This window comes from Emydura macquarii, unplaced genomic scaffold (genome assembly GCF_026122565.2).
Source record: "Emydura macquarii macquarii isolate MOO-44397 ecotype Brisbane River unplaced genomic scaffold, CSIRO-AGI_Emac_v2 contig_3451, whole genome shotgun sequence".
In the NCBI taxonomy this organism is placed as follows: domain Eukaryota; kingdom Metazoa; phylum Chordata; order Testudines; family Chelidae; genus Emydura; species Emydura macquarii.
In genome coordinates this window covers 4,215,175-4,242,525 of record NW_027133588.1, presented here as the reverse complement: position 1 = coordinate 4,242,525, position 27,351 = coordinate 4,215,175, and the positions used below count along the sequence as shown (strand labels likewise).

The following is a 27,351-nucleotide window of genomic DNA, read 5'->3' as shown; positions in this document are numbered from 1 at the left end:
AAGAGCTATCAAAGGGCAAAGCATGAAAAGGCTTGCTTCCACTCTGCAAGACCACCCTTCTCCACACAAACAGAGTGCATGGAGCCCAAGGGAGTAGCCTGTTCCTTTCCACCCTCTGCCTCTCATGTGCATGACAGTAGTAAGAGTGGCTCTTCTTAATTATCTCAGGAGAGTCACTTAAAAAAAAAATCACCTAAAGCGGTATGTATTGCCATTTAATATTGAGATAGCACAGACAGCAAGAAACTCTCAAGTGCTACTCCTGACTCCACTACTGACTCCCTCTGTGGCCTTGATAAGTCAGTCAGCCTCTCTCTGTTTCTCTATTAGAAAAAAGATGGGGAAAATACAATATTTATCTATTGCACAAAGGAGTTATGTGGATTTACTAGTGAACTCTGAAGAGGAAAAGCACTGTCAAGAATTGTGTGTTAAAATTACATGCAACTAAAAAGATCAATAGTCTTCTGAAATTAGGTACCAATTCAGCAAAGCACTTAAGCATGAGTTAGACCCACTGACCACCAAAAGAACTACTCACATGACAAAAGGTAAGTGCATGATTAAGTCCTTAACTGAAACAGGGCTCTAATTTCAACCCTCCCAGCCCTCCCAAAAAGAGACATCTTAAATACAAATTGAAATATCTGAAGCCTTATGGAAATAATAGCATTGAATTAAAAAGGCATGAAAACAAAAATACGTTCCATTGTATAAAACATACCTTTCCTTGTAAAGGACCTTGAATAAGTTTGGGATATTTCTGTGTTGAACTATTTCCATGTCCCAGTTTTCCATAGTCACCATCACCCCAGCTGAAGACTTCCCCCTCTGTGGTAAATGCTAATGTGTGACCATCAGATCCTTTTGAAGATGATACCTTTTTAATAGACCTATGAGGCTCAAAAGTCAATTTTTTCAGTGTGGACTGGTTATTGGAGTCACCAAGTCCTAGCCTCCCATAACTGCCTTTACCACAGGCTCTAACAGAACCATCCGTGGAAATGACAAAAGTACAATATTGTCCAGCTTCAATCTATAAGTAAAAAAGAAAATATTACAAAAGGAAGTATTTTAGATAAATCATTTACAATAAATAGCATTAGGCTAAAAATCTGTACTTTTAACAGAATGCTGTATTCCTTCATGGATCCCTTTTGTGACAATGCAAACTAAAAATTATGGGTCATTTGGACTTGAACAAGCTATGGGAGCACAGGTCAAGTTTATTTTATGTAAATCTTAAACCAAAAGCATTCTTAAATCCCAAAATAAAGCTATTTTCTTGTTATATGGATAATATAAATACACCCCAATACAGCTATTTTACCTAGAAATTTGCATCTCTTCATTAATATATTTTAAGTTGTAATTCTCACCATAAAGATTCATAACTAAAACAAGCGGGAATAATTAAATATCACGTACATATGAAGGAATTTCTCTGGCATGAGTTTAATGAGGGGAATGTGGGCCTCCCTTAGCTCTCTCTGATTCAGGAATAGAAATGGGATTTCTTTCTAATGGGGTTTCTTTGCCCCTCAGCCATCCCAACCCCAATTTAAGCGTTAAAAAACAAAGAAACAGTTTAATGGAATAGACTTTCAGCAGGTTATGCTTCACTGTACCTGATAAATCACTATACACTATTATGAATTCACTAACCCTTAAAATATGTAGTTCTATTAACAATAGACAAAACACAGAAGAAATATATATCCAAAAGAAATAAGACAAATGAATAAAATGTTCCAGGGCAGAAGATGATTACTGGAGAGCAAAAGAGGGAATTTCTCCTCACCAACCATGCAGAATACAAAATAAATAACGTAGTAAATACCCACACAACATAAAGAACCACACACACAACATACATTCTGCTTTTGTTTATTATATTTGCTTGAAGTGTATTTATACTAATGCATAAGCCTGCCCTATGAGAGGCTTGAACCTACAGTCCTTTGGCGTATAAAAATTCCCATTAACTTTAACAGGAATAACTGCAGAATCTGGACCATAGTAACCTATCTAGTGACCAAAACAAGCTTTTACCTACATGAACACTCCAAAAGCAATATAGCAGCAAACGAACAAACATTTCTATTTTGTGTCATACATCAATAGAAGTGTTAAGTTGTGCCAGCAGAACCCATGACTGAAAACAGAAAAAGCATACTGTAGACTCATTTTCAAAAAGCTAACCGAGGTTACTGTGCCAGCAGTTAGACAGGTTCTGCTTTGACTTTTAAACTAAGCAAACTTGATGTGAAAATAATTGATGGAGAATAAATATTAACAGCTAGAACATCTTCTGGTCTTTAGGGGTGCATTTTTACAAAAAAAAAAAAAAAAAAAAGAAAAAAAATGAGCTCAGCGCAAAAAATTTAGTAACCCAAAGAATAATCCTCTTTTCAAAACAGCTTTTATCATGAAGTAGAGAATTTACTTATACCCCTGCTCACAGCCATTTAGGAAAAGAATAGATTCATGTTTGTTACCGTAGAGAAAAATCACATTTCTTCACAGACCCAAAAAGAATTAGGATATTTCTAGATGTTTTTCTCTTTTCAAATATTAGGACTTGGCAGTCAAAACTAATCACAGAAACTCTTTAGGTGTTATATGTTAAAGTAAAAAAATGGAAAAACTTCAAACATGATAGATATGCAGCTTCCTAGTTTATTACCAGAGTACATTATATACCACTGCAAAAATCACTCACAGTTTGTGCATCAGAAAAACTTGGTGCTAGTTTGGGTTGAAGTATTTTCTCTTGTGTTCCTTCTACCAGCTGGTGGCTGCTGTTACTACCCCACACATATACTTCACAAGTCTCAGAAACAATGGGCGCATCACCAGTTTGTATGCTGTCAGAGCTGGCACATGTCCTAGAATAGTCTGATGCCATTCGACAAACCTAATTAAATTTAAAAAATAATGTTAAGGTAACAAAACAAAAATTTTAGTTAACTTTCAATGCATTTTCCTAAAAGGCCAACCAACATGTGTATTCTTTAATTCCTACCATTCTGATTAATTCAATTTTCTACCTAATAAACAATACTCACTTTCAGGAATCATCTGGTGGTTAAAATACAGGACTGAGTATCAAAGGTTCTATGCCCAGCCATCCAACAGAGTATTGCATTATGATCTTGGCTAAGTTACTTAGCGTCAGTCTTCCTTCAGTAAAATGGGGATTCCCACCCACCATGTCACAGGATAGGTGTGAGGCTTAACTCATAAAATGTTGTAAAAACACTTGGAAATCTTCAGAAGGACCACATAGCTAATGATTTCACTTTTTAAAAAAAAGTGAGCTAAACAAATAGGGTGAATCAAAGCAAAATATAATTTACATAAAACAAAGGTTAATTAAAAGACATACCTCTTCAAACAAACACAAAGCTGCCTCATACAGAGAGCATAAACCATCAGATGTTCTAGTTGGTTCCCTCCACTGACTTCGATCAGCTGATGATCCCTACAATTTAAAAAACATTGATGATGTTGTCAAAGAGATATGTAAGTACATATAGCAACAGCACATCATACACCATATTTCTAATGCATTTATTCTTCTAGTTGTGCAGTGAAATCAAATTTGTTTTTGGAAATCAGTCTGTAACCAAAAGAAGTTTTAATTTTAGAATAACTAAGCAGTAACATGGGAAATACGATATATTCATAAGACAATTTTTGATTAATCATTGCAAAAAAATTGGTGGGTTAATCGTTAATAGTTTGATTTCCCTAATATTGTTTTAAAGTAGTGTTTTGTGTGTGAGTTTTTAAGGTGAATACTTTTTTTCTTAAAACTACAGATCACTAACACTATTATTTTTATATGATACAAATCCTCCAAGGGTTTCAATGATGCCTCTATACTTAATCATAAAAACAAGTTAGACACATTAGATAACTTCCATTCTATACAAACAGAGTTTTTCTATGCAAACACTGGTCTTTCACTGGTGTATTTGTCGCACATAACTCAGGGTCTGATCAACAAGCACTATTAAACTCATTAAGCATTTTAAAGCATCTGGTTTTGATTCAAAATTTGATTCAAGTCCTCCTAAATAAAGCACTAGTCCCTAAAAAATCCCTGGGTCAGCTCACCTCTTTTCAACACAGAGCTGACAGAAACTGCAACATACATACGCATGTGACCAATTGTATTTCTGTGCATATACAACAGTGATTTTCTGCAGTACATTTATTTATTGTGCTGTGTTTTTTAAAGAAGTCCCCCCGTCACACACAAAAAGAACAAAATTCTCCCATTCATTTAATCCCTTTCAAAACTGGTTTAATAATTTAGGTTTCTTAGCAGATGGGAGGAGCAGGGGCTTTTGTTTTTCAGTTTAGGGGAAAAATCCACCCATTTGAGTTTGTGCATATTAAGCTCAGGCCTGATAGAGTTCTTGATTGCACATCCCCTGGGATCAAGACTTTAAAGAATATTCCAGAGTGGAGAGGGGAATCTTGCTCTGGAAGTGCCAACAGCACAGTGAAATTTACAAGAATCTCATCAATTTCACCCTTGTTCAGAACTTACACAACAGCTTGTAAATTTTACTGTTTCCCCAAAAGCTACAAGCAGCAGAGGTCTGGGTTAATTAGGAGAGTGTGGATATCACATGCTATATAAATCTAAACAGTGAACCAGGCATATTACACAACTTTGAATGCTGAGTCAGTCAAACAGAAAGCAAACTTTAAAACCCAGTTTTGTACTTTTTACTATATTTATTTTGGAATAAAACATATTTGCAAGTGGATAATTACAGTACATTCTTGATACTCTGTACTGTCATACCAGAAGTGTTGGGTTTTTTGTTTGGTTGGCTTTTTAGGGGGCTGGGAGGGGACAGACAACAAGACATTGAAACAAGGAGATTTAATTGAATATAATCTATTCAATCCCCAACATCCTCAAAGCAATTATAATACCACTAAAAATGGACACAGTCCATTCAGTGTTGAGATGTGTTTAGATTCAAATTAGTAAAAATTTATTTAAAGTTTAATTACAACGAAAGATTTAAGCAAAAAAAATCAAATTCCAAATATATGTTGTACATACATACCAAAGATCTCCGCATCTGTGTTAATATAGTCATAAAGCAGTCAAAACTGATCATCCCCTCTTGATTTTGCAGCATTGTTTTTTTCTCCATGGCATTTACTACTGCTGATGCACCTAGAGCCATTTCTATCCATTCAAGAAGGTACCTCAGAGAACCACGCTGGGCAGCTAAACCAAGAAGCAACTCGCATGCTAGCCTACGACCTAAAGTGTCTGCCCCAGAGTTAGGAATAGTTACTCCTTTAAGAAACGTTGTTACTTGTGATAAACAGTCCAGTCCCATTGGTGGAATCTTACTTTCATTTGCTAGAGATAAGGGTGGCAAAGAGCTCACAACTTCTATTGCAGTGTGAATGACATCATTGCAAAGACTAAGGCCAGGTCCTGAAGCAGGCATCATCCAACTTTGTCTTAGTAGTGCAAATAGTAAGCTTAATCCAGTACGGACCCCCATTTCTATGAGAGCATCTGTACTTGACCTGGGACGCTCACTGACAGAATGGACATCTGTTGATCCAGAACTGCTTTCTGGAGAATGCTGTTGCTGTTTCACCTTGCCTTTATCATGATATTTATTAGAAAGTGCATAAAAGACACGCTGCAACACAAGCAGACGTTTTCGAAGTGCTCCAGCAAACGGAGAATCTGAACACACCATCTTAGCCAGTGCCAGCTGGCTGCTAAGAAGGGCATCCAAATAGTGGTCCTGTTCATCACTGGATAAGGATTCACGTTCAAAATCTGGTAACTGAGGTCCTTTGAGGCACAGAACCTGTTGGGGCAAGGGCACTACTTCCTTATTGCTGACTAATTTAGAATACAGGACAGAAACTCCCTCCCTAGTGGCAATAGATTCACTGTCTTCTGTGATCCAGGAACTGTTTAGATGTTCAAGCCATTTCAGCTTCACTGGTGGGACCATAGCTGCCATGTTTGTTTATTCTTCTGCCATTAGTCCTACAAATGCAAAAAGAGATTGATAGTCATATGGATGGTTTTGTATATGCCTTGTTCCTCCGATTAAAAACAAAGTATTATATTATATACACACACACAAGGCTATGGATTTCCATTTGTTTGTACCTAAATTTGGGCACCTATACCCAAGTTCAGCTACCTAAACAGCTGCCAGAGGTCCCACCAATTACAGTGCAAAAACTTATACAAAAACATATGAATTCTGCAGACTAATTTTGATCCTCATTTGAAAATATGCATCAATGACTCCCTAATAAAAAGGCATTATGAAAGAAATCTGCACAAAAAATTAGATGCCTGAATCTACATTATAACTTGAGTTATTATTCACTCTTACACCAAATTTAATCCAGATACTTTGGAGTCAAAGTAATTATCCCACCCAAAGACAAATATACCCCATTTTACATATACAAAAACTGAAGCAGGGCGACGTTCTAGGAATTGCATGGTATTATACACAAACTCTCTGCTACATTCACAAAACCATTCTGCCTCTGAAAATGTATACTGCGGGGAATAAAGAATGAAAATGTTTAGTGCACCAGAAGCTTTTTATATTATCATAGTCCAATAGATAAAGCACGCACTATTAATGACGTAATTGTATTCATTTTCCCCAAAACACAAAGATTTCCCGATTCTTTAAACCTTTGATATTCTTGAAATCAAATAGTATCAAACAGGGTAGCAGGGGCAATATGCACTACTACAATGAATGAAGAAACAGACTTGAGGCCATTCCTAATAGTCTGTGCCAAAACTAAGGGTCCAATCCTGCACACATACACGTGCATAAACTTTACTATTATGAGTAGTTCCACTGGAAGTAACAGTCCCTTTCAATCAGAGTGGGAATCTGGACATCTCTGCAAAAATGCTGTGTCAAAATGGCTGTGAATGCTTTAGTGAGGGCCAGCAAAGAGCCTTTGTCATCGTATTTGCAAACAGACTACGGCTACACTACAAAGCTTACAGCAGCATAGCAAGTGCAGACTTAATTACTCCAGCCCCAAGGAGCAGTGGTAGCTATCATTGTCCACACCGGTGCCTACATCAGTGTAATTTATGTCGCTCAGGGAGGTGGCTTATTCACACCCCCAAGCAACATAATTTATATGGACAAACTATAATATATACATAGCCTTATTCTATGGAATATTTTTTATTTTATCAGTAGAATGTTGAGGGCATTAGACAAGCACATTACTGGATTCATTATGCTAAATAAAATTAAATAATCAAATAAATATATACTGCATGTAATTCAGTACCTTCCTCCCCCACACGTGTGTGTGAGAGAGTGCACATGTTAAATCCCTAAAGGTAGGGAAATACTTATTTTGTGCTACAGAAAAGACATATATAGCTGCCTTAATGGACCCTTGTCAAAAGGAACAAATAGCAAATAACCCTAGCAGCTACAATTGAGTCACATTTGTTCTGAGTTTCCTCTTTTCAAAGGCAGGAAATGAACTGGAGCTCAGAGATGAATCTATCATTCTAATGAGTCCTAAACAATATTCCAATAGCTGCCACCTGCCTGACAAGCAGAGGAGGAATTACCTGTGAATCTGCAGTGATGGCAGCTAGATCAGAGAAATATACACTGTCCCACTCAGTTCCTTTTCTTTTTACTGTCTTTTGTTGTAGATTCCCAAAAAACAACTACAATAATTACTGCCATGAAAGGTACTTGCTCTGGTACACAGGTTCCAGCCTTTTCTCTCCTCTCACTCTCACACAAACATGCCCTTGCCCAAGTTTCATTAGGATTGCATTTGGGTCTTTTTTGGGAGGAAGGAGATCTTAATACAAATATAGTAACATGGTGCTTTTTCTTTGTAACTGTGGAAGTTGCCTCAATATGCAACTTCTCTCTTCAGCACAGCAGATTACAGAAGATTAATTTCATATTAGATATTAACATTCTTCTTATCACCAGTTTATTGCTCCTCTAAACATCAGCCATTGCTATTTCACACACACAGCTGAATTGCACATCTTTGATGGACAAACTAATTGAAGTTATAGAGTTTGATAAGTGAAAAGAGGTTTCTGAATTTGTGAATGTGTTGATTATACAATGCAAATTCTGTCTGAATCCAAATGTATTTGAAAGATGGCTCAGCTCCTATTAGTATTTTGGTAAGGAGATAATCTAACAGCAGAGCATTAACCTTCAGATAAAAGTATGTAACAAAGAGCAGGTTTATATTTCCTATAAAATAATAAAAGATTCTAGAGACCTTCCATCAGGAAAATACAAATGAAGAGTTCTTATTAGATTACTATTCTCTCATCCAACACATCAGCAGTGACAAGGACAAAATATATTGTTCAGAACCCAACAATGGAACCTGGGAATATCTTGTTGGTGTCAATGGCACACTAGTTACATAAAAGGCCCAACTTCTATAAATCAGTATCCCAATAAAACCCTAAACTAATGGCACCAACACTCACAGAAGAGGTTGAGGCAATAATTTGTAATGGATTAAAGTGTAGTGTTATGTCACTTAGTGCTCAAGTAGGAAGTGGTTCAATCCAGTTACTTTAATATCCAGGAGAGAAGGCGTGATATGCTTTTGCACTAAATTTCAGATGATGTCAACGAACTAATTGAGTACCTTGAGCAGACCAGGCATCCAGCCCTAGATCCTAGTACAGGTTACTAACTGGTGCATTCAATATTTAAATGTACACGGTCTTCCAGAAGCTCATAGGTATTTCTCCAGTGTAAGCAAACATTTCAGTTTGCACAGTGCTTTGACCACATTCTAGTGGCTCATGAAAGTTTGTACTAATTTATCGATTGCATATCTAGGTGACATCACAGCAGGAGAACCTGATCCATCTGCAGACTGCACTGGAGAAAAATCTGCCTGGCTGTCCTAAACACGGAGTGTATTTGCCTTTACCATGATATAAAAGTACCAACAGTGTATACTAGTAGTGAGTGAACTACAGGTGCATGGAATCAATGTCATCAACCAGACACCAGCCCCAAGGATAAAGCAGATGATCAACGCTCTCCTTAGGCATGGGGGTTGATCTAGGTGATTTATGCTGCACTTTGGTACCACTGCCACGTTCTGTTAAGTTTGGACACAGAAGAACAAGGCTAATAAAGTAAGATGGGATCAAGGACTTTCCAGACCCTGCAGAACCATCTGTGTGATGGTCATTATTTAAACAGGATTTTAACAGCCAAATCCAGGACCAACCTGATACCTCAGCAGTAGGATGTTAGTTAGTGCCAGGAGACAGTCAGTCACTTTTCTCCCCTGAAAGCAGTTTCCTTCAGGATAGCAAGTACTGCATGCTCTGGTCAATTACAAACATCTGGCATTTAGAAGGGAGCTAGAAGCTTTCAAATAAAAGCTTGTCCTGAGAATAAACTAGAGGGCACTATAATGGCATCACTTGATGAAGGAACAGAATGCCAGTCTTAGCAGGGGGTCTCTATTTTTCATCTAACCAATAAATGAAAGACCGTAACAGACCATGACAATCTGGGAATGAGCCCAGACTTGCCCACTGGTTTGACAACCCAAGCAAGGGGAAGGCAATAAGGCACATGGGAATTTTTTTGGGGGGGAGGGGCAGGTAAGGGGCATCTCAGACCTCACTATTAAGAGTTTTGTATCTTCTATTTTCACCCCCGCATTTTCCTTTCAAATTTGAAAGCAGGAAAGTTGGACCAAGAGATACACATACTAACTGTATTCCCTTTTCTTCTTGAGGTGAAAACTTACTAGTTCCTGGCTGTCCTCTGTCAGAGGCTGGGATTAAAGAATCCAAAACGAAGGCAAAGCCATTTTTAAAAGTGAGTCCTCATAGGAGTGGTTATGTTAATTAAAAATAGAGCAAGGGCTATATGTGCATTCTTCCAGCTATGAGTGTAGTGAGGGTAGATGAGCTCTGGAGAAGAAAGATGTGTAGAATAACTGTGTTTAAAAGAGGTTTTTTAAAAATCCTCATGCAGCACCTGCATTTGTTTATTTGATTGTCTTGTTATTTTTATTCACTCACTTGCATTTTAGTGACATTTTGGTATTTAAACCAGCACTATGTTTAAGGACTATCATTCTCCACTCCTTATAGTCCAGCGAGACAGATTGTTCTCTATTACCTGCTTACCAGAAAATATTTTTTTGTCCAAACAATTTACATTCTATGCAATATTTTAAGTCACTTTTTTTTTAAAGAAACCAGAAGTAAAAAAGGCAGCACTGTACATGTATTTGAGTCACTAATATCAGCACAGGGGTACAACACACAAGGCAAACAGGTAAGAAAAGGTTTTCAAATGTTCATTTTGGTCCATTCTTTTGCTCTGTTTACGTAGTACAATGCACCTTAAATTTTTTTGGCTCATCAGAAGTGAAAGTATCTGCGCTACATGTATAATACTAAGATGCCTCCTCCACAATGCATGGATAGATGCATCTTCACAACAGACTTCAATCCTGCAAGGAACTCTCAAAGGTACAGCAGTGCACTCACACAGTGCCTTAGGCTTCATTCAGAGAAGACTTGATTAGTGTAAAGCTAAAAATATTGATAAGGAGACTTAGAGGAATCATCTAGGCTCTGGAGACAAAAATACTGATTTTGAAAAATTCTTTACAGAAAAGTGAAAAGATGGTAATTAATGGGACTAAGTCTTTAACTCTAAATTTGAATGACAAACACTGAAAACAAAAACAAAACTTTGCTAAAAAGAATATCACAGGGTACATCCATGTGGCCAAAAAATCCAAAACCCATGGCAGCAAGTTTCAGAGTCCAGGTCAACTGACTTGGGCTTGAGTGGCTTGTACTATAGGTCTAAAAATAGCCGTGCAGATGTTGCCACTAAGGCTGGAGCCCAGACTCTGAGACCCACAACCCCTCGAGTTTCAGAGCCTGCTTCCAGCAAAGCAAGAACTATTTTTTAGCCCTGCAGCAGCACAAGCCCAAGTCAGTTGATCTGGGCTCTGAGACTTGCTGCAGGGGTTATTTGTTTATGTTTTGTTTTGTGGATGGGGGATGTGCAGTGTAGTCATACCCTTAGAAAGACAGCTGACCCAGGGCTTCAATTTCCTCAAAATGCTTTTAGATCTGATGATGTTACTTCAAATTAACCATGAAGTCTAATATGAAAGGAAGAATTTTTCAAAGTACTGCTGCTATTCTCATAAAAGATGCAACACTTCAATTGAGTAATAAATATGCTTCAGTCTGGGATTTCTTTTAGGGATCCCACAAAGGGTCACACCCTGTTCTGCAGAACAGGTTCAGTACAAACTGTGTCTGACCTTGTCCTGGCTGGACCACCTCTTAAAAGAAAGTAATTTGGTCTGTGCCAGTTAAGCTCTTGGTTTTCCTTATGAGATTTGCTATAATGAGTGTTGTCCATGACACAAAAACCATTTACTTAATACAAAATAGCCACAGAAACCAAGTCATTAACCACAGACAATACAGTAGACTTTGAATGGCAACTAATTTCTAGTCACTTGTGCCAAATTTTGACCTGTGGCCCAACAAGGTGACAAGCATTTAAGCAAGCATATTATGAATTTATCACGGAGTACATTAATACGATATTTTGAATTGCATCGGGGTAGGTGTTTCTGTTCAGTGGTAATTTAAGGCCTGATTTGGATTTAATTTTTTTCTAGACAGGTTAATTACATAGAAGAAATGTAATTACATGCCAGCAATTACAAAAAAGGCTTACTAGGGCTGCAAGAACTGTGTTCCTGTTTTTGTGTTATTATGTAACTGACGACCTTTATCATCCCTTAGAAGATTTCTATTTCATTTGCCATGTTCTTAAATAGCTGAGGCAGATGAAGTGATGGAAGGTTAAGAACATGACTACTCCTGGTCTTGTGCTGATAACCTACTGAAAAAAGACTTCTGAAAAAATGTGAGTTGCACTGTGCTCTGAAGAAGTTGTCTTTATTCCATCCTGATTTCTGCTGACAGGCATCCATAAATTAGCACTCTCCACCAGCAACCTCATTTTCAGCACCAATGAATCTTGTCTGTCTAAAACTCAGTTACAGTCCAAGTCAGTGTTTGCAATATTCTTGAAGTAAACCAGAGAGGTGGTCTTAAGTATGTCCATCCCATTGAGATTATTATGAGCAACAGAACCGTCTCTCATCTATAATACTCAATGGAAAACCAATGTAGCAGTGCACATTCATTACCATTTCCATGTAAGGGACAGTCTCTGGATTTGGAGCCAGCTGCAACTTCTTGAGGTTGCTACTGTGAGTCCTAAGTAGAGAGCACTGCAGTAGTCCAGACTCACGTGACACAGCCATCTATAGCCAGGTCTTTGATCACAAGGAGCAGGCAGAATTTTCTTGCCAAGTGGGATTGTATAACGGTCATTCCTGGCCCCCGCCATAATCTAGTCAGCCTGGAAAAGGCTGAATTCAAGTGATTTTGAGATTACAGCCCTCTCTAATAGCTATAGATGCCTTCTCTTGAGGTGGCAAATGTGAACCTAACTATATCAAAAGGTTTCCATATAAAAACAGAGTCAACTCTGACTTATTTAAAGTTATGTTTTAACCATTTTTTATTCATCCATACACTAAGAAGTTGGTCAATTACACTGTGCCTTAGAAGTGAAAGCCACACAATGATGTCATCTGAATGCTGACATTTGAATACACAGCTTCTCCTCATGTCCCCTAGTTATCTTTTTTTTTTACAGATGTTTAATTTTGTGGGGAGATGGGGTGGGGAAATCACTTTGGAACATAGTTAGAAGTCTTGGCCGTAAGCTGCTCTCCTATCATGACTCTTGGAGGAAAGAATGAAACTATTACAGGACAATCTTGTCAACTCCCACAAAGGCAAACAGTCTTGTAGCCAAATATATTGAAGGCACCAGATAGTTTACAATATATTGAATCTGATGTTTTACCACTTTCCATGGTTATGAAGTCATCTGCTGGTGTAGTTTCTGTATCCTAGCGAGGCCTTAAACCTACTGGGTGAGGACCAGAATACCAGCAGAGGGTAAAATATAGCTTGTTGCTATCTTCTTGATGACCTTATCCAGGAAAGAAAGCTCTGAAACCCAGGTGACAGATTATTGCAGTTCAATTAAAAACATTGTTTAATACTGGCTGGACTACACCATATTTCAAGGATTCTACCAGATTACCCCTCCATGAGGAACATGTTGACATCCTCTGTGAGAAGTAGCTACCGGCATCAGTAACATAGCATAGTAGATGTTTATGAGACTAATAATCCTCCCTATTTTTAGGGCACCCTGACCAGTAAATCTTAACAAAAATTCAGGATTAAAAAAAAAAAAAAAAGAAGTGTAGTAGGTCATGTTTGCTGGAGTCTTTTCAGTATTTAAGTAAACTGGACAAAGTGCTCAAGAATCCATTGGAGAGAGAATTAATTCAAAACTATAGATACAGTTTAATGGACTGCTACAAAGGGAGACAAGATGAAACAGTAAGTAGACCAGGAAACTGAAGGTTAGGACTCCTCGGTTCTGCTGCTAAACAGGCTATATGTTTGCTCTATGGCCTTTAGCAAACGTCTGGGTTGCAGTTTATATGTAACCTAAATGACAGGGATTTAAGACAATGTTTGTCAAAGTACTTTGACAGTGCTGAATGAAATCTGTACTCCCAAGTACAAAGTATTTTAACAAGTGCCAGTAAAAGATGTTATAGTTAATATTGCAAAAAAGGAGTTACCATTACAACATCCTTCCTTGCCCCATTTTCACATGCTTTTAACTTTCACCTTAATTGCTTCAGTGAGAAAAAAAGCCCTTCAGCTATTTCAGGTATATATACATAAAAAGAGCTTCCCACTGTAAAATAATTAACCAATCAGTTTAAATAACTAGTAACACAGTAAACATTTTAATCTGTGACACAGACAGTCATTGTTAGTTTAAAACTGGTTAGGATTTAACCAGGATGGGAGACTGAACATTGTCTAGTTTGTTAGCATACAAGAAAATTTCCTTAAGGCTACAGATTCAAAGAATTTTGTTATTTCAGTCTTACACAATGTGACTATTTTAAACACAAGGTGCAGGAATAGTACTATCACTAAAACATAATTCAGGTTGACAATGACAACATAAAAAGATAGGGAACATTTGGCTTTTGTGGCCTGTCCAGCACAGTCACTTAGAAAAGTCAAAATAAATAGCAAAGATTTGCTATGTGACAGTTGTATTTTTGTCAGGACTGGAGTGAGATTAAGAGGAGTAAATTCCAAAATCAAGGACACTCCCCTTAGAACACCCTGCCCCACTGCCAAAGGCACACAGGAGTCTCCTAGTAGATGGTTTACTCTGATGGAACAAAGGTGACACAGTACCCAGTTTGTGATGACTGTTGCCTTCTGAGGCAGTTTCTTAATCCTAATACCAGGAACATGAAGTGGAGTGGAGTGAATTAGGAGTGAACAATTTCATACTTGCTTCCTGAACTCTAATTGGGCCAGTTTCACTGCAGTAGAGTTTAAAGAAATTGATATTGAATAGTTTCTCCTTGATGTGCAATGTTTCCCAGACTGATCAAGGCTTCAACACTGTGCCCCTTCCCAGAAAGTTTGCCTCCAATTTGTCAACCATATTTTGTAAGAGGCCACTCTTCACTTTCCCCCTGACTCTCTACCATTACAGCGATCACTGGACCTAAAAATCAGAAGAATTGTAGCATAGAAATGCCCACTCTTTCCCATTCCTACATCTTCTCCCTGCTCTGCAGCATATAAACATCTTTCCTGACCCATCATAACAGCTCCTGGATGGCATGGAGGAAGCCACCTGCTTTAATCTTTTGCTAGGAATGTTAGCACAAGTAAGACTTCTAGAACCTGTACACCAGCGGGGAGGAAGGGGAGATGAAGAGAAGACTATATAAAACCATGTTGGTATCACCACCGAGGTCCTGGATTACCTGATCCAAAAATTCTCCAAATAGCTTTTCACTATTAAAAGGGGGTTGTTACTAGGCATTGCTTAAAACTCTGTCTGCAGAATTTTGATTTACAGTTTGCCAAAGTTTAGGAGAATCAAGCTAAAGCAAAGCCTGTCTAGACGCTTTTGGTAACGAGCTTCTGACTTCCCTGGGCTCCAGTTTCTCTTTGAATGGGTCTTTGACAAACATGTCCCTCTTCCATACTACATAGATCTGAGGCATAATGTTTTTTGATATTTAGAATGCACATGTCTAAGGTGGAAATGAACCAGAAAAACTGTTTCCTTGTTTCCGTCAGCTTTGGGACTCCTAGAACAAATTTACATTATCTGTTTTTCAAATTCATGGAGAATGTATATGGACCTCCGTCCTGTCAAGTGGGAATAGATCTTTCGGCTGAAAAGAGTCAATATTTTGGATTCCTTTTCTCTAGAGGTAGATTTCAGATGATTTTGCTGTTTTGTCTTCTATACAATTGCACAACCAGAGAGTCAGGTGCAGGATGTGAAGTTAGATGCCCTAATCCAGTGGTTCTTAACCTTTCCAAACTACTGTACCCCTGAAGCCTGAGTCCCACCCCCACGGGGCTGAGGCATGTAACTTAGTTTCATGGCGCCCCTGTGGCTCCAGGCAATTGCCTTTCTTGCCACCCCCAATACCAGCTCTGCACTTGCAACCCCTCTAAACCCCCAGGTTAAGAAACACTGCCCTAATCTCTTTGCAGGGAGTTGATATCCTCTTTCTGTTCCCTTGGAGGTGACTGAGACAGAAGCAAGTGTATGCCAGATGGACTTGGCAAGATACAGCAGGCAATATTTTATTGGCATGGCTAATGTCCCTCTGTTGTGGAATGTAATATGTCCAAAAGCTTGTGTTGTTTCTCTTACACAATCTTGAGGGAAGCATATAAAGGTCTGTGCCATGCATTTCATTAAATCTTGGAAAACCTTGAATTCATTGGGAAAGGCGAATGTAGGCAGGATCACCACTGCACTGGAAAATGAGGCTGCTGCAGCCAGAACTTGACATTCTTCCTCTGAAGAATGAGGCTTGTCTCCACCTGCCTCCTCTTGCCTCACCAGTAGCTGTGGCTGGAGCATCTGAGTTGCCTGAAGAGGCCAAACATGCCTGTTATGTGAGTGAGGCCCACCCCTGGATACAATGGATGAGGCTGGCTTCCTAGGCTCGGACTGAACACTCAAGGAATCCAGCATGGCCAGGGCTGATATGGATAGGAATAGCATAGTGGAGCACACATCAAGGATATACAGTGGGGTGATTCCTATGTGATCCTGATCTCTCCCTAGAATCAGTCCCCAACTCCCACTGAATTACTGTGGGGGGAGATGTAGGGCAAGCGAGAAGTCTCTCCTGTGCTCAGCAGAAGAGGAAGGAGGGGCAGGGGGAGAAGTATACCTTTTCTGTAGAGATATAGTCTTAACAGGGGATGGTGGCATAGGAGATAACTCTCTGGCCATACACAGAGGTTTCACAGAAGACAACTTAAAAAGGATTGTTAAAGTCACTTCTGCAGGGTGACTCCAGTCCCAGGCCCACAAACAGATCATTTGATATTGTGTACTGTTTGGATGCAAAGGTGAAGATACATCAAGTACCATACAGGAAGTCACTGCAGAGACGTAGGGTACAGCTACCGCTGAGGATACAGCCAGTGCAGAAACACCAGAAACTTGGTGCCATGGTTACACACTCCTTAGATTTCAATAGTACCATATGAGCTGCCTTGGACATTACTATGAGGTTACCAAAATGGAGTCTTCTCTAACTCCTGACCCCTCACTGACTGACCCTATAGCAAGTCACAGGGCTTGTCTATACAAATATTTTGTTTAGAGCAAGCTGCGGTGTGAATCTTCCCTGCACTAGACTGCTGTGCACTAAGTGTAACTGTGAACCCTGCTGATGTGCACTAGAGATTCCTTAGTGTACTTTGAAATGGGACTAGATCAAAAGCATACTAAGGAAGGATAGGGCAGCATCATACAAAGGACAAAATCCTTAATGATTTAACTTCTGCCATGATGCTAGCTGCCCAGGGGAGGGGACACACTAGATTAACATACTTACTAACTACACTAAATTTTTTTGTATGCCAACAGGCAAAAAATAAGCTAATTAACACCATTACATTACACTAAGACGAAAATCTCTGACTGCCCGAGAAGCAGACATTGTCAAGGGTTAAGAAACCAAAGGGTAGTTGGACAGCTCCACCCTCAGGGGGGAGTCTTTGTGTTTTCAGGAGCAAGGGAGCATGCAAGGATACCTAGGCCACAGGCAGGGAACCTTCTAGCCAAAGATAATCTGATCACACAGGCATGGGGCATATGCGTATCAAGAGTGAAAACAGCGTGAACAATCACTCAAAGATAAGGCAAGCATAGCTCAAAGAGAGAAATGGTTCCAGGGTTTGTTAATTCCAATTGATATTTTAGTTTATCTTTTAAAAATTTCTCTGAACTATTTAACCCTAAACACTGCAGGACTATGAGAGTGCAGGAAAATCTGAAGATAAAACCTACTAGAAAAATGAATAGAAACAGTGACTCTTATTTCCATTGTCATTTCCAGAAAAATTAAGAAAGTAGACCATCTGAGCACCAAAAAGTAAATTCTTAGAAGTGTTGTTTTAATTATCGAAGATATTTTGATTTTTTTTTAAACCTGACAGCAACCCTAATGCTAAAAGTATTTTCAGAAACTAGTAGTATAATTTTCCACTGTAATTTCGCTGTATGGCACCTTAGTCCCTGTTAGTATCATTTTATTATTTGTGAAGAGTACCCAGAGCTCAACACTGGTCTGCTCCACAAGGTGCATCTCAAGGGGGGAAAAATCAGCCCAGTGAAACCTGAAATGATCACCCCTACATTTTCCGGTTTATATGTTTGAGAGAGCAAGGACTGAGCAACTAACCTATCTCGTTCAGTTCATGCCTTCCCCGCTAAGAATAGAATAAAATAAAAACAGCTATCTTCACAAGCCAAAGCAGTACTAAAAATTCCACCATACTAGTACTTTTGAAGTTGGAACATGAATAAACACACTATTAAGACTTCTCCTATTGGTAGAGTAAAGGAAAAGACATTTGATTGTGCTTCTCAAAAATATAAATTAGCCTGAAAGTCATTTTGACTATTCTGATGAGCTAACACATGACAAAGTATTTTAATTTGTGTCCCCAATAATCCAGACGGCATCACATTAAACTCTCAATTCACAGTATTTCGTCTTTTCACATGTATTTCTGCAACACTTTTTTTTTATTTTCTACCCTACAAATGATTTAGCAATAGTTTTGTTTCTAGACTGTGGTGAATACATCCAAGACAAAGCAGACAAAGAATCAAATGCTGGTGTGTTTGCCTGCAAAACAAAGTAAACTGCTTTTTTAACAATTTATTTCAACTTTTTAGTTAAAACAAAGTGAATAGTTAGTGATGTTTTGAGACAAACATGCAGGCTTTACTAATGAATCAGTAAGAGTTCTGCTGGTTTAAAACTTAATATGCAATCCTATTTTTCTAGCTCTCAAAAGTCTGACATTTGTATGAGTTACTTTTTGGAGTAAATTGTAACTTTCAGGCCTAACTAAAACATTACATTGTACTAATGTTTAAAATGCAACAGGATTATCTGCAACAAGCATCTCAGGTACATTTAAACTCAGCATCAGACTATGCAAATTAGCTCTCCTTCTAGTTAAAGTTTACATCATTAATGGCACAATTTAACAGTGAATGCATTAAATGGAAATAGAAAACTTATTTGCACAATATCTAACATGCAAGAAAAGAGCATATGATTTCAAACAGAATACAAAAGACACTGAAAACTACACATTTAGTATTACAAGTTATTTTAACAGTAGGAGACGCAAGCTGTAAAACAACAAGCTATACATACTGCTCCTTTCCCCTTCCCCTCACCACAGCCTCCCAAGTCCATATATGCAGAAGGAGGAACATCTTTGCAATTCACTCCAGCTTGTCTACTGTATACATACAAAACCAGTGACTGGTTTCATGAATGCATGACACTTTTCTACACAGAGACTAACCAGCACACCTATTCCAAAGTAACTCCATATGGATAGTTTATTCTGAAATGAGTGACTTTACTCGAGAATAACTGATCTGCTTCCAAATCAGAGTAATTATTCTGGAATAAAATCACTTATTCTAGAATAAATAATGAGAGTTCTGTGGCACTTTAAAGACTAACAAATTTAATATTTGCAGGTTCTCTCGAAAGCTTATGCCTGCAAATATTAAATTTGTTAGTCTTTAAAGTGCCACAGAACTCTCATTGTTTTTGCTGCATACAGACTAACATGGCTACCCCTCTGGAATTATTCTAGAATAGAGTGTCTACACAGGGAGTTATTCTGGAATAGTTATGCTGGAAAATTTCCCCCATGTAGACAAAGCCTTCACGATTTCATCATTCAACACTTTATAAATTTGATTTAAGAATATCAATTTAAACTAAAACATGACAATCTCAATTCACTCTACAGCAAATCCTGTGGTGGACTAAGAACAACGTTGATGGGTCTTAAAGGGGAATGCCATCCAGCTGCTGTTTAGAATGATGGGACACACATGAATCTCAGGACTCTGGAAGGGTCCAGATGATCCCCAGTAGGAGAAAAAAAGTCAGTCAAGACTGAAAGTCAATATCAAATTAAAGTACAAAAACAAATGATCCCCTAAAGTTGCACACACCAGCTAGACAGTACATACTAAATATAAATTTAATACCACATAAAAATTCCACTTGGCTGTGGCAAATAAGCTTTTCCAGACAACTGCCATAAGCTTAGTATCTGAAAACGCTGATAACTCAACCAACCTGCAGCAGACTAAAGATTTATCAGTTTTCACTATTGTCACTGGGAACCACATGGGCTGCAGTGAAAGTGACAAGTTTCTAATTCATTTCACTTTGAGACAACTTGGGTCTGCTTTCAGCAACAACAAAGGCAGGTACTGGAACTATTCAGAAAAAGTGTAAATGAACAAATGAATGGAGAAAAGGTGGTGTGTGAAAGTTAATGGATGGGAAGTAGAGGGAACAGAGGACAAAACTGATGGGATAAGGAAAAAAAAGAAACAGGGTAGAGAGATTGTGGGTGGAAGTAGAACATACGATATAGGGAAAGAAACAAAGGGCTTTAAGGAACAGAATGGAAGAAGAGGAAAACAACAGACACTGAAAACACGCCAAGAGAATATGTGGCGTGAAGACAGGAAAAGATGAGATAAACACATGCAAGGTTTTTTTAAAAAGGTCTTCAACAGAAAGCAGAGCAACATTGAAATTAAATTACAGACCATACACAATATACAGTTAACTATTGTTTTATTCATTTAAATTGGACAGAGCATACCAACACAATTTTTTCCCAAAACCCAATAAGCAAGTTTTTCTATGGTTAGCATATATACTCAGCCTATTAACAGGAGGAAACAGACTGAAAGTGATAAGTGCCCATGTATTTTTATTTTAACTTCAAGACAGTGCTTTGGTCAGAATATGTACTTTCAATAATCTTCAGTATTCCATCAGGAAATTCATACTTATGTACTTAATAAATAAGTGGACACTGGTAAGGAAGTGTAATTGCTCTCCAGAATAGGGAGAAAAAAGTTAAGATAAACAATCAGCTTGAAACGTTGCCAAAATTTTTATTACTGAGTTAAAAGTAGTTTCACATATTCCATATATCCTTGAGTTCTCCCAACAAATTTTGTCACAATACACTTTTTTCTTCTTTTTCAAAAGCATTTTTCACTCTCCTGTGTGAAAGACCCAAACAGGGGGATATGACTTGATTAAACAGAAGAAACACTAAAAATAACTATAAAAAGTGCTATCAAATACACAAGGTAAACAAAGCCCAAAAATATTTTTAATCTAATCTTTAGGTGTTACTTGTGACAAAAAGTAGGTTAAAAACTTTCAGACATAAGAGTAATTTTAAGTTGGTGACCCTTCCACTAATACATTTACAAGTTTCAAAGATTTTTTTAAACTGGAGTTGAAAAAGTCCTCCGCTATAAATTGTATTTCCTATAAGTTAATCTTTCTGGCTAAATCTACTTAATTGCACTTTTTTCTGTTATGGACCTGCATCTACAAGGACATCAAAGGGTTTACTCTTATCAAATGCTAAAATATTTTTATTTTAAGGGTACATAAAACACAAAGATTTCCCTCTTGCATATGGAACAGAAAAGGCTAACTTAATTCTGGGGTGTATTAACTGGAGTGTCATATCTAAAATACAGGAAGTAATTGTTCTTCTGGTCTTTGCACCGGGGAGGCCTCAGCTGAAGTACTGTGTCCAGTTTTGGGCACCAAACTTTAAGGATGTGGACAAGCTGAAGAAGGCCAGAAGGAGAGCAATAAATTTTTTTTTTAGAAAACCTGATATGAGGAAAAGTTTTTTAAAAAGATGAGTGTGTTTAATCAACAGGGAAAAAAACTAAGGGGGGGGGACCTGTTAACAGTCTTCAAATACCATTAAAGGCTTTTATACAGAGAACAGTGATCAATTATTCTCCATGTCTTCTGAAGGTAGGACAAGTAGTAATTGACTTAATTTGCAGCAAGTGAGATTTAGGTTAGATATTATGAAAAACATGTCCAGCTAGGAAGGTTAATTACAGGAATAGGTTACCAAAGGAGCTTGTGGAATCCTTGTCATTGGAAGCTTTTAACAACAGGTTAGACAGACAGCTGTCAGGGATAGTCTAGGCATACTTGATCCTGCCTCAGCATGGACGGATGGATTAGAGGACCTCTTGTGTTTCCTTTCAGCCCTATATTTCTAAGTTTTTATGTGCTTTGTACAAAATAACCCACCACAAATGATAATCAGAAGGGAATTCAATCAATCAATTACATAAGATTTTTTTTTTTCAAACAGTCAGGCTTGTCTTATTCTTACATTTATACACCCTATAAAAGTAGTGTCTTACCCTGCAGCCATACCTCCCTTTATGATCTTAGTGGATCTAACAAGTTAAGCACAGTCCGGCAAACAGGATTGGAGATTTCTAAGAACACATAAGGACTGCAGGAAGTAACATTCAGAACGGGGTAGGTGGCACCTCTCCCTTGGTCAGTAGGGTCTTTTAGAAGAAATAAAACATAGGCATTATCACTGGTAGTCATTAAAAGAATAAAAGGCACTTTTGAAACAGTAAGGTGTTAAAACCCATTATTCTGGCCAAATTCTAATTTTGCTAAATTATATTTTCCCCAACACTGTCAACTGAATAAAGGATGCAGTGTTGGACTCAGGATATTACAGAGAAGATGGGGGAGGCAATTATCTTTTATTTGACCAACTTCTGTAGGTCAGAGAGACAAGCTTCCAAGCTTACATAGACCTGAAGACCACCACACATTTCCTGTATAAACTCTTAAGTAGTGTTCATATTTAAAGATAGCCGCATCATTCTACGTAGGAGGGGCTGGATTTCTGATAGGTTAAATGATTTTCCTTTAGAATGGAAGGGGCTAAAATAATGTAGTCTAGATCCCTATATAAAACATTGTACGGGAACAGTAAACCATAGGTATTCTTCACTGCTAACCTCTTACTTTTCTAACAATGGTAAAATGCTTATTCTCAGAGTTACAACACTAAGTTCTTCTACAGCTAATTATAATTACATATAATTTAAATTATATATAATAATTCAAATGATATCTAATAATCTTTCTGGTCCTAAACAAAGACAACACATTGAAAAAGAAAAGTGAAGGGTGTGTTAATTCTAAAGCCTTGCAAACACTGAAGAATTTTACATCAGTGTAACTATCCCAAAAATCAGACTTGCACTCATGCAGCTTAATACAGTAACATAAGTATGCACCAGTGCATCTACATTAGGCATTTGCATTATTATAGTTATACCAATAGTTATACTGGTGAAAACTTCCTTACCATAGATAGGCCAACATCTTTATTGCATAATGTAAGTTGGAATATTATAGAAAGATGACAAATTTATATTTGTGTCTGGAAAATGTAAAACCATCATTCAGTCTGAAAAAGAAACTGCTTTTGAGGATTAGGCTGTTTTGCACATGCCTAACAGTCATTGTCCAGTTCACATTAAGCACAGTTACACACCAGAAAGTTCTAAGTTCTTTGGAGTCTTATGTTGATTTTTTACAAAAAGAAATTAAGGAATACCAAACTTCGTTAAATATCAGGTACAATGACCAATTATATAGGGAAAAAAAGACATATCTAAGATTAGTCCAGACTTGCAGAGTTCACTTTCCTAAAGTAACTTTTTGACAAGAAAGTAAAATTCCACCCTCCCTCTCCCCAATCAATCATGGCAAAGGATAGTCATAATTTTTCATGACAATTTAGTATGACTATTTCTCAAGGATGTAACTGAGAAATCATCATCTCTGTACGGATACAAAATATGCCTTAATGTCTAAAATAATAATGCAGAGTGTTCACATTTAAACTAAGGGACAAAAAAGGGTACAAGAAAAGGAAAAGGAATAATAATACAAAGGATTTTCAAGGAGAGTTGTGTCACACTAAACCACAGACACTATGAAAAATTCAAAGATCGCTTGACAAATGAACTCTAAGGGCTTGCGTACACAGGGAAAACTGGTGGCATAACTCTACTGGTTTAAGTTCTGCCAGTAGAGTTATGCAGATATAACTACATGTGGACACATGTATTTCTGAATGTCATTTCACTTCAGAAGCAATATAGGACAAAACGAGAAAAAGCCCAGGCTTATAAGTATCCAAACAGGGACTTATACGTGTGTAACTACAGCAATATAATTATACCAATAAATTTCCCCATGCAGACAAGCCCTAAAAAAAAAGGTATTCCTCAGCTCACACAAAAAGCTGTAACCACAGGACTGTAATCTACATAATGACAGTCAATTTGACAGATTAAATAGGAATTATAAATCAGAGGTTCTCAATCCTTTTGGGATTGCAACCCACAAAAATGCATTGGGGGAGGGACAAGGTTCATTCTATAACTCCCACATCCCACAATATTTTGTGGCCACAAAGGATGATGGGGTTTGTTTTGGCACCATTTTGTTGAGCTCAGGTGCTGATACTTACTGAGATATCAACTCCATAAACCCCTAAACTCCCGTTTTCCATTCACCCTATGCCCAGCTCTGGGCTGGGAAGAGAGAAGCCCTGATGTGACTGGATTAGAAGCAGCAAGGGAGTGAGATGGAGACATAATAGGAGGATGGATTCAAGCTGTTCCTTAGCCTCCTTTCCCTGGGCTTCTGCTGTCTCAACTCAGGTATTTTGCTTCTCTCAGATGGTGGATACAAGCCATCAGATGCTGCCTTCTGATCCATTTCTAGTCAGAAACCCACCAGTTGAAAAAGTACTGAACATTAATTACCTTTCCCTTTTATTCTAATTTATTCTATTTTCTAAGACAGGAACTGTCAAATGTCTTCAGAGAGTGGGCCGCATCTCTATAGAGTCTTTGTGGACCATTTCCCCTTCCATCTGTTGCTAGCCAGGACAACTGCCCTCATTCATAACACCACCTCCTCCTTTCCCTTTCCACATGACAAACATCCATGTGGCCCCTACAGACATAGTTCAGGCAAAAAGCAAAAAAGATACATTGAATACTTTTATATCATTACTTTCCAGCTGCCAGATCAATATAAAACAAACAAGGAGAAGGCAGCACCATCTGACCAGACATTGGCTGAGATTCAAAGTAAATAAATTGAATACTAGCACCTTTGCTTGGCTTCAGGAGAGTAACAGTAACTCCGGCATTCTCAGTGGACAACTGCTAAAATTTAAACAGAGCTAGACTTTAATGAAGTCCCACATCACTACACATTCATTCTAACCCAGACTGACAGGGGTCAAGCAAGGCCCAACACTGTTGTTGGGATAGTTTGCATGGAGGGTATTAAGTGTCCCTGATAAAGGGAAACTTGCTTTATTTTTCTAAGAGACAGGAGAATTGCAAGCATTTAGAAAATTGCAGATCCTGTAATTTTAGGTCCTCTACAGCTTTACTACAAAATCTAAGGGCTGGTCTACACTGCCACATGTAGCTTGCATATCTCCCATCGACTTACTTACGTAAGTGCAGAGAATGCTGCTCCTCCCTTCCAACAGGGGAAGGGGCTGGGGATCTAAGGCCTGGTCTATACACAGATTTTGTACTATTATATCTCTTTTGATTAGGAATTTTAAAAAATTTTTAAGCCTAAATAGTTCTACCAGTACAATCCCCCCAGCATGGACTGAGTGACAGCAGCATAAAAGATGCCTTATACCAGTATAACTTAGAGATTGTATACACAGGTATATTTTTCCCCCACTTTTGCAATAGTATCTATATTGTTAAAGGGTGCATAAGCTATCTCATTTTTGAATCCGAGTCCACATAACTGCATTTTTCTGAAATAAGTACATAGCAGTCTGGATAGATATCCCATGATGTAATGTTCCACCACCAGGACCTACACATGCTGGGATTTTTCCTGTGGTTCGTTTTGGGATAGCTACCAACATTTACTAGAATTCCAGGATTTGGAAATCTGTTCTTTTGACCCCTATGATTCCTCATGTCATCCCATAATTCATCTGGTTTTTGAGAGCCAACACTATTTTCAAACTCCTGGGTGACATGATACTGATGGTCATTAACATGAACAGGCTGCTTCAAATATATTGGCTGTTACACAGCTGGATGGCTCTAGATGAGTTAAGAGACAGCCATGGCAACGTCGCAAGGAAACTGCTAGAGGAGAAATAGGGTGAAAAAACCAGGTACTTCTACAGGACATTCTCCTGCAACAGCTTCATGCACTGTAGAACTGTATCTGAGCTCAGCAACTAGCACTGAATGTTGTGACAGGACAGTGATGCAGAACAGGGATGACCAGCTGTGGTGGCAGAACTTCAGGAGGCAGAAAGCTATTTTCTTAGGGATCTATATAGAGCTCATCTGGAGCTGCAGTGGTGGACTATCAACACAAGAGTTCCCCTAAAATGTGAAGAAGCATGTGGCCATTTCCATCTCCCACATTCAACCAGTGGTTGTGGGATTTGATATTTCAGAAAAAAAAATACTTTTAATCTTAAATTATCTAGCACAGATGTCATTTTGAGCATGCAGGGTGGAAGAATAAAAGCTGAGCAAGCAGAGCTTACCCAACAAAGAGTGGCCAGTCAATATCCAGAACAAAAAGTTGTTCAGTTCCCCCATTAGCTGTATTGTAATACAGAAACGACTACTTCCCAGATGTAGTCCCCTCCACAACACTTTCAGGCTGTCTCTCTGCCTAGGTTTTGGGAAACATCTCCGGCACTGTCACTGCCTCCGGGTTTGGCATGCTGAAGACCTCTGGGCTGTTTGGAGAAGTCTCCCAGTTGGGGTCCATGGTCCCTTAAAGTAGCCTTCTAGTGTTTTGACCTAGCTGTCCAGAACACTATGACGAGGTTTGGTTGTGGCCACTGTAGCAAAAATCTAGTCCAGTTCCTCATGATAGGTGGAAGTAGTGAGAGAATTACTGAAGGTTTTGTTTCTCTCTGACTTTATAGAGTTTCTTTGCTTTGAAGCTGCACTAGGACTTCTCAGGAGTTACCCTTCTCTCACATTTGCTCAAACAGCCACTCATCTCTTGATATTCTAGTGACTGCTGTTAAGATACGAATGGACATGCTCCTCTCTTAAAAAGGGCAAGGAAGCCCAGAACCTCTCAATAGGCACATGTGGAGGCACACGACATAGTGGCTATAATGAGTATGATTCTGGGAGTGTGAACTCACCATAAAATGGAATCTCAAAAAAGGGGCAAACCTGAGCGTGTGCCAATATTTAAACAGGGAGGCAACATCCAGTCAAGGTAACCCTGGAGCAGCAAAGAGCACACACATAAACAAAGACTGATCCAGATATGAAGCAATGCCCTGTGGTACAGCAAGGGGAGGACTGCCAGAAGTATATAGTTAATCAGAAACAGGGATGTGTCCAAACGAACTTTATACCAGCATAACTCATTCCAAAATAATTCTGCCACTTCCAAAGCAGATTAAAACAGGATAAGACACCACATCACACAAGATGTTTTTCAAGTTGACACAAATTTATACCAGGAATGGAGGGGGGAGAGCACAAGGAGACACTTTCCCACAAGCCCTTATTCACATACAGGAAGGGTAATAAGCTATGCCAGTCTAAGGAACCTTGACACCAATATAACTGCATCCACACTGGGGAGTGG

The 27,351-nt window shown here is 38.3% G+C and overlaps 1 protein-coding gene across 13 annotated transcripts in view; it reads right to left on the bottom strand.

The window, feature by feature from the left end:
* Nucleotides 1-27,351, bottom strand: part of HERC1 (HECT and RLD domain containing E3 ubiquitin protein ligase family member 1) — a 193,508-nt gene that overhangs the window by 139,757 nt on the left and 26,400 nt on the right. For all 13 annotated transcript variants that reach the window (XR_010917376.1, XM_067534599.1, XM_067534596.1 and 10 more), the window contains exons 2-5: nt 5,094-6,049; nt 3,389-3,484; nt 2,723-2,917; nt 725-1,036 (exon numbers count right to left, since the gene is read on the bottom strand). Coding sequence is in view for 12 of the 13 variants with exons in the window: in XM_067534599.1 (XP_067390700.1) it covers nt 725-1,036; nt 2,723-2,917; nt 3,389-3,484; nt 5,094-6,023 (1,533 nt within the window). In the remaining variant the exon portion in view is untranslated. The remainder of the gene's footprint in view (nt 1-724; nt 1,037-2,722; nt 2,918-3,388; nt 3,485-5,093; nt 6,050-27,351) is intronic.